The 13708-nt window shown below is 40.5% G+C and overlaps 1 protein-coding gene across 10 annotated transcripts in view; it reads right to left on the bottom strand.

The window, feature by feature from the left end:
• LOC139629530 (inositol hexakisphosphate and diphosphoinositol-pentakisphosphate kinase 2-like) overlaps positions 1 to 13708 on the bottom strand; it is a 57244-nt gene that overhangs the window by 11784 nt on the left and 31752 nt on the right. For 4 of the 10 annotated variants that reach the window (XM_071492207.1, XM_071492198.1, XM_071492226.1 and 1 more), the window contains 6 exons: positions 13567 to 13674; positions 13354 to 13470; positions 12407 to 12547; positions 12082 to 12190; positions 8795 to 8944; positions 6148 to 6210 (listed from right to left, as the gene is read on the bottom strand). In XM_071492207.1, coding sequence (XP_071348308.1) covers positions 6148 to 6210; positions 8795 to 8944; positions 12082 to 12190; positions 12407 to 12547; positions 13354 to 13470; positions 13567 to 13674 — 688 coding nt within the window. Of the gene's footprint in view, positions 1 to 3630; positions 3695 to 6147; positions 6211 to 8794; positions 8945 to 12081; positions 12191 to 12406; positions 12548 to 13353; positions 13471 to 13566; positions 13675 to 13708 lie in introns of those variants that run through there. The other 6 variants (XM_071492250.1, XM_071492259.1, XM_071492268.1 and 3 more) reach the window with 5 other exon arrangements.

The raw sequence follows: 13708 nt of genomic DNA, 5'->3' as shown, positions 1-13708 counted from the left end.
AATGGACGCTTTCTCCAAGAAAACCTTTTTAGTTTGGAAATGACACAGGGGTCTAATTTTCTGCAAAGAAGGACAGTGAACAAAACAGACAAAAAAAGACTTAAAGCCACAGTGAAATTAAAAGTTTTAACAAGTGTTCCTGTGGTAATTCTTCAGTTCTCTCTTGGTTTTCAGATATTTTTTTATATACAAATAGCTTATTTTTCTCTGCCTCCCTCCACCAGTTTTTATGCTCATTTTCAATTTGTCTGTAAAAAAAATAAAAAAATGGATGGAAACACTTGAAAAGTTAAAATATTGCAAAGAATTTATGCTTGGCTGAGATGGCAAAGTTGGTTTGGCATTAAAAAAAAAAATATGACAAAGTGCAATTAAAACAGACAAATCAGATGCTTCATGAAGAATGTGACATAAAAATATGCTTCATGGCAGCAGATGAAAACATCAGATCTGTGTGGCGCAAATAATATTAATAACAATAATAATCTCAAATTAACACATGAAACAAACATAAATGCCATATTTCTATCATGATTTCCACACAGTCGAACTGTCAGTCCTTTAATTATGTATGTTCTTCTGCAATGGTTTATTGGGCCCTGACTATAGACCTAGTGCAACATACTCTTTATCTCAACTTCCTAATATTAGCTTTTTCTTTTGCAGATAAACTGGAAGTTTGGTTCAAAACTTCACTATAAGTGGACAGAAACATATGACTGATCCCTAACTGGAATGGATACACATAATATATCCAATCAAATGTGGTTTGGTCGTCCAGCTAACATCATATAAAACCAATTTTAGCTAGTTGCTAATTGTAGCTGTCAGAGTAAGATCGTGGATCAGAGGTCTGTGTCAGTTTACATTTCCAAAGCATGCGGCTCTAATTTCATCGTTTAACCCTCATTCATTCTGACCACTGATCTGACAGTACAGGTGAGGGAGGTGTGGGTGGAGCTCAGTCATCCACAGCTCCTCAACTCCTCACCTTCTGTATCTCAGAAAGCCTCACTCACTTCTGCCCATTTTTCCTTCAACAGTGTGTACGCAGCGTGTCTGAGTGCAGGTTCTGCTTTCATTAACACATAATAAAGATATAATAAAATAATAAAAACTGCTGTTTCACTGTGACTTTAAGTATGATGAAGATTTCCTGCACTCCCTGCTTTAAAGCCACTGTTCAACCTCTGGTTGTCATGCAAAACAACACAGAAAAATAGGAGCAGGTTCACAGTTGGACATGAAATGGAGCAGGGCTCAGGCAGCAATAAGAGGAAAAAGGATGAATGCACAGACGCAAAACAAGACTGGAATAACTACAGTCGATGCAAAGCTCAGCTGGCATTGGCAGCGTCCCACTTGCTCCAGGTGGGTGAACGGGGCTAGAGGGAGTCGAACGAGGAGGCAACAGGGGAGTACAGAAGCTGACCGTGGAGGGATTCTGGGAGCTCCTGACCAGACATCAGCCAGGTCTTGAGGACGCGGAGGTGGTAGGGGCAGTGATGCAGGTGGTGGGCCATGGCCCCATCCACAGCCAGAGGGGCAAACCCCAGCAGGGCCAGCTCAGCGGGAAGCCCCTCCAGCAGCTGGACGACATGGAGCTCGTCCGAGGGCTCTGAGGGACGAGAGGCAGAGTAGGGACAGAAGAGGAGACAGAGAAAGTACAGTGCAGCAGGAGGAGTGACAGGAGGAGCGACAGGAGCTATGCCGCAGAACAGCACAGAGCTAAAAGAGGAGTGTGGCTTCAAGTAGGAGGACTGTGTTTGTAAAGAAGAGTCTGAATAGAAAAATAAGTTTAAAAAAAACAAAAAGCACGTGAAAAGGGAGAACGGGCTGTGTGACTTCATTTAATCAATACATGTGTTGACCTTTAAGTTATGAATGAAGCAGACCAACCAAGCCTGAGCCCTGCTGCAGCCAAACACAAACAACTGACACACTCCCACCTTCTCATTTCAAAGTAAAAAAGGTTAAGGCAAAAGATAACTAAAGACAGCTACAGCCAAGAGCTGTCAGTACTCAAAAAACTGAAAAACAGAGGCACAGATCTACTTCACACAACATGTGAACCAGAGTCTTCAATAATATTCCTAAAAGAACAAAATCTTCAACACCATATTTCAGAAAATACAGTGGCATCCCATAATTTCCTTATTTTTTCCCAATGAAAAACTGTGTGGATAATAAAGAATATGGAGTATTTGAGGATAAGGCTCAAACTCTCAGTGGGTTCACAGGCTCCAGGTTCAATGTGGCACTAAGTGCATGGAAAACCACTGTTAATGTGTCACTATGTTTGCAACCTTACATAAACTGATTTTTTGGCTACTTAGGTTCAGCAGAAACAAGCTGTGAACACAACACTGACACACCATCCTCAATATGTTTGCAAACACTTGCTTATTTACACGTCCAGTTGTTACGGAGCATTACTCTCATTCTAAGCCACGTGTCTGGTCAATATTCACTCTCTCTCTTTTAGCTGTTTTTGGTCTCTACCAGCTGCTAACATCTGGCTCTTTCAGAGCTAAATGATCCACTATGTTCACCAGCTTGTCACTAGCTAGTTTGGTGCTGAGAAGATAGCGTACACTGGGTTTTTCGGGCTTGTTCTGTGAAAACATCTGGCTGCTGTGGATGAAAACGACTGAGAGCGGTGAGTGAAAACACTGAGACCAAACTTACTACAAAGCTCTGTAAGGCCGAGGGGAGCTGCACATTCAGGTGATAATCCTCTGTGGGCTCATCACTATGAGCGACTGTTTTCTATTCTCATTTCATTCATTGCTATTATAAAAACATTTATTATAGCTGCTTTAAGCAACACATGGATTATTACCATCTGACGGCCCCTTGTCTATTTTCAAGGCCTTTTGTATTTCAGTTTACATGGTGCTCATACACTACAATACAAAACACCTACAGGCCATTTCTTCCCTGGTCAGTTGTTCCAGCCACAACAGAGGGAACAGCTTTAAAGAGACAGTGCAAGACCAAGAGAGAACAACTTCTCTTCTCCTGACATTTGACTGGTCAATAAATAATCACACATTCATGCCTGCTGCTCAAACACTGCATAAAAACGAATGACAAAACTCAGACTGTACTCATATTGCTTTCTCTGTGATACAACATTTCACCCAATAACAAGGTTACGGGAAAAGACGCCTGTTCACTGAGCATCGTAATAGATATTTCATCAGTGGTAATTTGCTAATTTTCTCGGCAAGCACTGCAGGTTTTCTGAGGCCAGAGCAGAATGGATAAAAATAAATAAAATTAGTTTTCTCTCTCAACAGTGTGTGAGTGTGTGTGTGTGTGTTACCTGCACACATGTAAACCAAATGTCTGAGTTTAGGTTCTAAGAAGCATTTCACTCCAAAACACAGCACTGATTTATTCTCTACCTAAAACAAAATATACAGTTGAAAATGTTCTTAAAAATGTTTTATGTTGAAATGTTTTCAATAAAAGCCCCCAGCAGCTACAGCATGAGTTAGTCATGGTGTGTTTAGTTCTGCAGACATGACTCTCTCTTTTTAAAAATAGATCTTACATTACCACATGATGTTCTACACTTTATAATATGATATAATCTTTACCTTTAATTAACAATCAGAAACCAAGAGAGGTAAACGAGGTGGCTGCAGGTCACAGAATCTGAAATTAAAACCAACCTAAAGAAACAAAGCTGAAGGAAAACAGTTTGTTTATACAACAACAAACATACTATACTATAGTTTACTACATATATTGTATTATTATGTGCAGACATAAAAAAATAACACCTTTAGTGATTACCCGATTCATTTTATTACTTAAGGTTTTAAATTTCTACTTGACACACTGAGGGTACTTGAGTCCAAACCTGAGATAACCACCCATCACTGTGGTTCTCAGTGGTCTGTCCAAACACTTGTCAACATTATATCAGGTTTCTGAATGACACAGACTCTGCTCGTAATTCTGAATGAACGCATCAGATGATCGGACGTCATTTCTCCTGCTGAGGTACAGTCAACACTAACCAGGCGGGTAACACATGCAGGGCTGTTTCTGAGCTGTTTATCTCAATCCTGAACACCATCCAGTGATCTCCACATATCCTAACAGGACCTGTAGTCAGTTACGTGCTGTGCAGATGAAAGAGTGAATCTCATCAAACTGCAGCTTTAAAAAAAGATAGGAAATCTTTTCAGAAAGAACTGAAGAGTTACTCTCATTAAATCCCAGACAGCTGCTGTTTCCAAAAGAAAACTTTGTATCATGCTCACTGGCTGCTCACCAGAGACAGACAGAGACGGATGACACTGACGACACAGAGACAAACTCCTCACACAGTGACCCGACCATGTTAGTGTGAAACTGTACAGTAACTGCTGAACCTTTCTTTCTTTGTACAATAGTCAGTCAGAATTGACAGTACTGACAATTCACAGTGGATTACTGTGTGTCAACCCACAGGTAAAACAAATACTGAAGAAGAAGAAGAAGAAGAAGAAGAAAAAGAAGAAGAAGAAGAAGGTTCTACAACTAACGATTTTTTCATTATTGATTAATCTGATGATTATTTTCTTAGTTAATCAATTTATTGTTTGATCTCTGAAATATCAGAAAATGCCCATTGTAATATCCTAAAGGGGAAATATTCAAATTTCTCGTTGGGTCAAACCAACAGTCCAAAAGCCAAACATTCAATTTACAATATTAAAAAACAGAAAAGCAACTTGAGAAGCTGCAACCACAGAATTCTTAGCATTTATGTCTAAAAAAACTGAAGCTGAAATTAAATGGTGAAATTATTCAAAAACTATCAAAGTAGTTGCCAATTCATTTTTTTCAATCAGCTTATCAATAAAATAACTGCTGTTGCTCTAGTCAATTATATCAAAAATTACAAAATGTTGCTTGTGAAATGGCACAAATTTGATGAAAAAAAAAGAAATACAGTGAATTCATGTGATCCAAAAAAAAAAAAAAAAAAAAAAAGCACGCTTATTTACTGTCAACGTTTTGGTGCACAGACCTTCATTGTGTTATTTTACCTGATGATGAAAATGACCTGATGCAGGTCTGTGTATCGAAACATCCAAATAAAAAACTGCTAGTGTACTAGTGGTTTTCTCTAATGCACCTGTTGATTCACAGCTGTGCAGAGGTTCAGCTTCCAACTGAGAAATCAATGGAAAAAAAAACAAAAAAACCCTTAACTCCTCAGGATCGAATAGACTATTATGGTCCCAGCTGATGAAATAAAAAAAAAAATAAAAAATCAACTCATCCTTGTCCTGTAGGATGTGCAGCAAAAAAACACGTGTGAGTCGAAAAGCAACAAATGAATTTAGAAACACTCACAAGAATCACACAAAAATATTGCTGTGTGATTTGGTGAAGAGCTTCTCATTCACTTGTTGAAATGCAGCTTATGTAGTTTAAAGAGGCACCTCACCCCCCGAACATGTTTTTTTCTGACATCTGGTGGTTTAACTTCTCACCTCGCTGCAGTGATGTACAGGTGCACCACAGCATGTGATCAGTGCACCATGACAACACTGGGGGGTGTGGTTACAGGTGCAAGAGAGTAGATTTGTCTGACCACACCCATCAGTGATGCTGTGTGTGGAAACTTTCAACCAGAAAATGCAGTGAAACATGTCTTTACAAGCTGGTTTTAAATTATTATTTTAAAGTTTGGAGTCAAAACTAAGAAAAGAACAGAATAATTGATTTAAAATGAACATAAAGTGCAGGAGAGGATGTGTTATGATGTGTGCACAGATTATCTGCACGTGGAAATATATCTGAGGAAGGAGGATATATTGCACATGAGGCACATACATCCATACTGTGAAGAAACAGCGGGATCAGAGAAGCAAATTAAACAAATGCAGGCAGAGCAGGTGATGTTAGAGGTGAGGGTCGAAAACAACACAAGGTACAACAAACACCGAGGGCGTGTGGAGAAATAGAAAACTCGTGAGAGAAATTTTGAATCCTGGAGACGTTCAATGTAATTAACGCAGCCAAACGTCAAACCCCCAAAAACAGAAAACACAGGAGATGTTTTCCCACAAAAAAGGTCATGCAAGATAACAAGGGAAACTGGAGGAGTGTCGAAATGAACTTGAATAAATACAGACATACCATTAGTCGGATGCCTGGCAAACGACACAGAAAATCTCTTTACTGCCGGCATAGAGAACAGCTCTGAGGAGATAAGAAAGGTAACTGGTATTACTGGGACTGCTGGTACCTGTGTCTGCCTGGATGCCTGTTTGTATGTGTTAACATGAGGGGACAAAAGAAGAGGAGAGGAAAACAGGATGAAAGAGAGAGTTGGCCTGTCCATTCATCAACGTCTGTCTGCCAACCAGCATGCGTGAAAATGAGAGTAATCTCTGAAAAAACAAAGAGGAGATAAGCTATCAGAGGAAGTGAAGGGAAAGGTTATGGGGTTGGATGGAGTAAATGATGGATGTTTTGGTTGAATAATAAACATGCAGGAGGAGTGATGCTGAGTCTTAATCTGAAGGGCGTTACTCTGTGACAGGAAACAATCTGAGAACACACTCTCCCTTTTCTACCTGTCCTTGGATCAACGTCAGCTATTGACTTTCTTTTGGCTTTGAAGCAATAGTTTGACATTTCCCTTTATTGCCAAGAATGAGATGAGAAGATTGATATCTATCTTATGACTGTACTGCAAAAATGAAGCTACAGACAGCAGCCGGTTAGCTTAGCTTAGCACAAAGTTAAAAACAGAGGGACATATGTAGCCTGACTTTGTCTAAGCAGCAAAATCTACCTACCTGTATGTCTAAAGCTCACTCAGTAACATCATATCTCCTATTTACTTAACCCATACAAAAACTGAAGTCACAGCTCTGATATGCAGTGGTAGCTCTGTTGGTCTCCACCAACTCCTGAACGAAACATCAGCCCCTTTACCTGCTAAATGCTGCACTGTGTTCACCAGCTAGTCACTACCCTTGTGTGTATACTGTTTGGTGCTGAGGAGATAGTGTATAGTGGACTTTTAGGGCTCTTTTGGCTTAAAATGATGCTTTGAGAGTGGATCCAAACAGTAAAGTTGAAGTGAGAAAACCATTGATGAGATGAAAGCACCATAAAGCTGAGGAACTGAAGAGCTAGGAGATGGCTCTCTGTGGTTTTTAGACACGTCATTCATTGTTAATACAAAGATATTGAATATAGCTGCTTTAAAGTAGTAAATAAATGATTGAATTGATACTCTTAGTCCAAGCAGCAGCTATGCAAACGTCATCAAACCTAATGAAAAAAACTGATGTTTAAACCTGATCTCTTTTCCAGGATGCAGGATCCAGGATCTCTACTAGTATGTCTTATTTAAAAAAAAAAAAAAAAAAGTACAAATATCCACTTTTATATAATTATGAGTGTTAAATTACAATTAAAATCCATTCAAAAGAGCACATTTGGAACATGAAGGCTGGTGTCGATAAAGGTGTATGAAATCATCTGACAGGCCTGTGGAAGAGCAACAAAACATAAAGAGGTTGACATTCAAACCAGGATTGAACTTCCTTTAACATTTCTAGTAAGCACAAAGTGATATTTTGTCCTGAAGGAGTCCTCTCTTCCCAGAAATGAACAGCATGGACGTCAGTCCAGACCCCGACCTGTCTCTCACAGAGCAGCACATTACATGATGTAAGAGGGCTGAGAGAGGAGAGCGTCGGTCTGCTCCTGGCAGTGTGAAGCCTTTGCAGTCAGAGTGACACCCGGTGGACAAACTGAACAGAATTGTGTCTCAAACCAACAGTGGGAGGAAAAGTCCCTGCAGTTTAAACAATGTGCAGATCCATATGCATACATAAAATCTGCCAGTAAAATCATCCGCTGCTGACTGAGCCTGAGGGTGTCATATTCGTCTTTGGAGGCAACTAAATAAACTAGTGTAACTAAACAGCTGTGATGATATCCAACACAGATGTCTGGGGTAATTAAACCTAATATAAGGACCCCTGCTGGCTGTGGAAACATCTTGCCTCTACTCACCATTGGCAACATAAAACAGAGGGAAAAGAGTAGGGAGGGAGAAAGAGACTGGAGATTATGTAAAGGTGGATTATTGGGTCTTGAAAATATATCTGTTCCAAATAACAGGCTGAGTTTCTTAATGTGAGGATTACCATAAATTGTGATTAATGAGAAAAGCCAGAGTTCTGGCTTCCAGACACAAAAACTACTGTACTTCATTATGAAATTAAATTCCCTGAGAGAGGATCTGTGTACATACTGTACGACAACATGCACAGAGAGAGAGAGAACACACTCCAACACATACAACCCCAAGCAGACGGTGGTGTGATCAGGAAGTGGTCATGCTGATCTGGAAGAACACTGATCACTGATAATGTCACACAGTCCAATGCAAGGTTGCATGCCCAGCATCTGCTGCACAGCCGCTCTCTCTGCTGTCAAATCAGTGCCAATATCATGCACACTGTAAGGAAAATCAGTCAAAAAAAAGGTGATGCAATAGTTTGAAATTGGTGGCTTGTTTTGGGAAAGACAGTGAGAGGAAAGGGAGCTTTGATCCAAAAACCAGTGACAACAGTGAACGTCCCAAAAATCAAAAGTATCGGAAGCTTAAGGAGAAAAACAAGAAGTAAAGAAAAGATTTAAAAGCCAGAAAGAGAGTTCAGAGACCTCAAAAAGGACAGAGATCAAAAAAAAAAAAAAGAAAAGAAAAAAAAAAGAAACAGACCCGCCTTGTGGAGGAAGGCAGACAGCAGTGTGAACGTACCAAACATGCCAATCTGGCACGGGAGACTCCCAGGGGACAGAGGTGGTTTTCGGTGGTGGTGGTGATGCGTGCGGACATAGTCCCGCAGGTTGGGGGCGCTACAGGACACCCCGAGGGCCGAGGCACTGAAGAGGCCAGAGCAGAGCGAGCCTGTGTGAGGAGGAGCCGGGGTGGGAGGTGTGTGGGGTGAGGGGATGGGTGGAGGTGTGAAGGGTGAGTATTAGTTTTCATTACACACCATGCCGTTATTGTCATAACAAACTGTTGCTATGAGCAGTTTTTGGCATGAGAGGGTGAACATCTCAAAGGATGTACACCTCTGTGAAAAACTCCTAAGTACAGTTTGTTTGACCTTCATCTTTTCACTTTAATTGTGAAAAAAAAATCAATTAATAAAAATGGACAATCTGAAAAAAAGGCCACTATTTGTTCATAGAAATCATGACATGCAAGCTACAAGGTTTCCACAACACAGACTTCATCTACAAGACCTGTGTGTGTTTATGTGGGTGCATGCACATGTATGCACCCACATAGTGCATACAGAACATGTGTGTTTTGTATGCAAAAAGCAGCAGAGTTGTGATGAACAGGCCAAGTGTGGAAATAAGACACCTACTGTGCACAAACCATCTGAAGTTGCAGATACTGCTGCCAACACCAAACAGCCAAATTCTCATATTTTTTTATTTTTATTTTTGTTTTATAAATAATAGATATTGAGTTTCTAAATCACACAGAGGAGGAAATATCTTTGAAACGGCAAAGCAAAAAAAAATTAAAGGGCACCAGTGTTGAGTCTGCTCCTCATTCCTTTGTTCTATAAACAGTATGAAGGTATGAAAAGCAGCTCACTGAGGTCGTCTCTGACACCTGCTGCTCTCACTGTGCCCTGAGCAGTCGGTGTTGTTGGTGTTGGAGATGCACAGGGAGGGATCACTCAGCAGCCTCACACTTCCTATACATACCAAACCGACAGGCTCCACTCAGAGAAAACACAGAGGCTTTAGATGGAGCTGCTTTGATGTTGTGTGAACACAGAAACAACTGTGTTCGTAGGCTCAGACCTGTGATAACCATGCACTGAGTGACCTGATGATCAACACATTTAGGGAGAAGTAGCACTTCACCCATACTGCCCTTTTGCCCGTCTCGTTTGCCTGATGTTTGTGATTACACCTGATTGTATCTGAGATTTTGTTCATATTTGGAGGGGGACATAATTACCTTCCTTCCTCTCTTGCAGATATCCATTTAGTTTAATTATCTCTTTGTGCAAACAAAGGAAGTAAACTCCACCATACAAAAGTTATCTAATTATATTAAACCAAAACTTCCTCCAGGAGGATGTTATTCTGGTGCTTTGATTGCATGCAAAAATTATGTATTGGTAAAATAGCATACTGTACTATTTAATCTATTAAATGCTCAAGCACAAGATGAGGTAAAATGCATTAAAACATTTTAAAACACATATTATTGTGTAATGTTTCCTGTAGCCCGGTGCAATACCTGGGTTTCAAAACTGTTCCGACAAAGTGACTCCACTCCCCGTTCTCACATTCATAGTTTTATGGTTTTGTCCACACTTCTTGATTTAGCCACCGACCTTTCATGCTTGTGTGAGTGTCACTGTGTTAGCAGGTTGATGGGGGTTACATGCCCTTGGGGGACTGTTCATACAGTAACACAAGAGTCCTTCAAGGGTTCTTTCAAAGGGGAGGGGGGGTTATAACAGCTAATCTGGAACATTTTAGGACCAATAAATTCATTTAACATTTACATTTTACAGAGGGTTCATTGTAGCACCAGGATGAGCACAAAAACTATATTTGGTGCAAAACAGAAGACTTTTTAAGCTTGTTGATTTGTTTGTCACCAGCAATCAAAACCTTGTTAGACTGTGGTCGAAGCACTGCACCAGGAAACTCCCAACTATATACACATATCCTATATCATATTACATTTAAATAATATTTAATTTAGTTGTCTTGCAAGATTTATTATTCAATGACATCTGCAAATTATTAGAACAATCTCTCTTAAAAATTAATTCTGGCTTCAGATTGAGAGTTTTTCAGCCTTGTTTTTTCCACACATAGCTTCTTTATCGGACAAAAACAATGCTGATTAATCATCCTGCAAGCTAATGATTTCTGGATTGTACTGATTCCTTCAAATACAATGATTTTACATTATATTTATATACAACTGTAATATGTGCTTGCTTGTGTTGCCTTGTGTTTTTATTTGTTTAGCTTTGTAACCTGCTTCTTTTGTTTTCAGGATTACAACCTGTGTAAATTTATCAAACTGGACAACGTCCCTCTCTGGTAGCACCACAGCACAGCTGTTAGTTTTAGTTTTCCAGTCCCCTACAAGAATCTGAATCTGGGAAGGTTTTGAGTGTGCACTGTGTTTACACAGAGAAATGCTTGATTGACTGCTGTTGATGTGCACCATTGTCCCATAATGCCTTGCACATAGTAAATAAATGAGCAACTCAAAGCTGCAAGAAGTTAAATAAACTGATGCTGAATAACAAAAATAATCTGATTAAATCTTTAGAGAAACATTTTACTTTCTTGTTAAGTTTACTTATTGTTGACACGCTGCATCACTCTCACCATGTCAATACAATTAGTATGCAGTGATTGGGACATCGGTTTTCATTCCCGTATGAGTTTTGCAGTGTTAATTACTCTTAATTAAAACTGCAAAATGTCAATCTGCAGTAAACAAAGTCCACTGATTCAGTGTGATCTTGGTTCAATTCCTGTGCAGACCTCAAAAGTAACAGGCAGAAACACCTACAGTATGTTACCTATGTCATCACCTTATCACCTGGCAGGGATATCGCTACCTCTCTGAGCACTTTGTGACTCCAGAGATCCTGCAGTCGGCTGTGAATACAACTCCCCACTGACCTCTTGCCTACATAGTTTGGAGTCTGATCCTGTTTGGCTGCTGCTAAGCTAAGCTGGGGTGGAAGCTATGTGACCATCAGAGAGCAAAGGAGGGTGGGGGGGGGGGGGGTGAAAAAGAAGGAAAAGAAAAACAGACAAAGAAATGCAGGAGACACGGAGAGGTCGGAGGGTGAGGGAGGAAGAGGATCAGTGATGACAGCTGGAGATACATGTGATGTGAGGTCAGGTCAGTGTGCCTGTTGGTGTAAAAGCTCTCTCTCTCATACTCTTTCTCCTCCACACACACACACACACACACACACACACACATACTCACTCTCTCCCTCACTCTCACACACACACCAGAAATGAGGTGCCCACCTAAGCCACTGGTTGGTTTGATCTCAGGAGACTGGCGTGAACACGAGGGGAAGAGTCGGTGTGACGTGCAGCCTTTGGAGGACTGGGTGGGAGAGGTCTCAGAGAGGACCTGAGTGGGGCCATGGAGACCAGGGGTTAAGACTGAGATGGTACCCCAGTAAATCAGGGACCTGATGTCTCCCATTAATTTAAACAAAAACACAGTTTCATATGAAGGAAAAGATCAAAGACAAACGCACAACCTCTGAGCTGAAGAGACTACACTTATTATTAGGACTACACTCTGCCTAATGCTTCAACACTAACACAGTTTGCGGTTTGGTACCTCCATGGAGCCAGTCTTGCGGTTGCGAATCATGGGAGACCGTCGCTGGATGTTGATTGGCTCTGAAACAGGAAGTGCCTGGTCTGGCTGGTCCTGGGAGAGGTCCTCCAGACTCCCCTGATTTGGCTTTTTGTCTTGATTCTGATTTAATCAGAAAACACGGGCAGAAAATGATTGGATGATAAAAACAGCCTAAGTTGTGAAATGCAACAACAATCATTTCTCCATCAACACAGTTGACTAGAATGTCAAAAACTGTATGTTTCTACCTAATTTCCAAAAAACTGATTAACATTTTGATTACTAGAGAAACAGAAAAATGTCACTGCAGTGATTAGCAGTGGCTCCACAGGCTTATTTCCTGTGGACAGAGTGATGTTGTTACCACACGATCCTTCAAAACTATAAGGTCAGTCATCACTGTGCAACCAAGAGCTCACTAACTTTTCAAAATAACTTCCCATTAAAAAGGCATCTAACTTCAGAATGTAATTATGTAACACCATCCAAACTTTGTGTGCATGTAAGCAGAGAGAGGACAGGCAAAATCTCCAGTGTTTACAATTCATAATTAACAATTAATCAACTTGGGAGCCCTGGAGAGCTCGTTATCTCCTTAAGATACAACCACACAACAAATTTGACCAAAGAGAAATGAAAAGGTATAGTAGTAGCCCTGCAGCAACTAAAATACAGAGATAAATGGTTAAACCATTAATCTTGTTACAGATACTGTTCAGCAATTTTGTGCATCTTACATATGAAAACAGTTGTTAATGGAGCAACTTAAAAACAGACTGTATCAAACTGGTCATTTCAAATGCATTACACTTTGCAGAAATATCAACTGAATGACATATTGATGATATTGCTCTGTTTGGGATTTGCTGTGGTTGAATATAATTAATGGTTGTCCATGAAACCCCATAAAAGGAAACCTCACACACCTCAGAGGAGGCTGGCCGGAAGCCGAAGCCGAGAGGCACATTCTCTTCATCTTCACAACCTTTGACCCCCGGACTGAAGTGTAGCTCGACATGGAAACGCTCCTCTGAGGAGGGGTCCTGCTCAACACACACATATAAAGACATAAAGAAATCAATATGTGAAACTCTCAGAACATGAATGAGAAAGACCTTTGTAGCTCACTGCAGGCCGACCTTGTTGTTGTCTTCATACAGCATGATGACAATCTGTGTCATGTAGTTGAGTTCAGTCACAGCACTCAGGTAGTCCATCGCCTGTTTCCACTGCTGGTCCTTCTCCTCCTGATACACACACACAGCATGGATGCAAACACGT

This window comes from Trachinotus anak, unplaced genomic scaffold, assembly GCF_046630095.1.
Source record: "Trachinotus anak isolate AG129_WGS33_773 ecotype Australia unplaced genomic scaffold, CSIRO_AGI_Tana_v1 ptg000002l, whole genome shotgun sequence".
In the NCBI taxonomy this organism is placed as follows: Eukaryota; Metazoa; Chordata; class Actinopteri; order Carangiformes; family Carangidae; genus Trachinotus; species Trachinotus anak.
The sequence above is the reverse complement of the archived record's forward strand: the minus strand, read 5'-3'. Positions and strand labels throughout refer to the sequence as shown.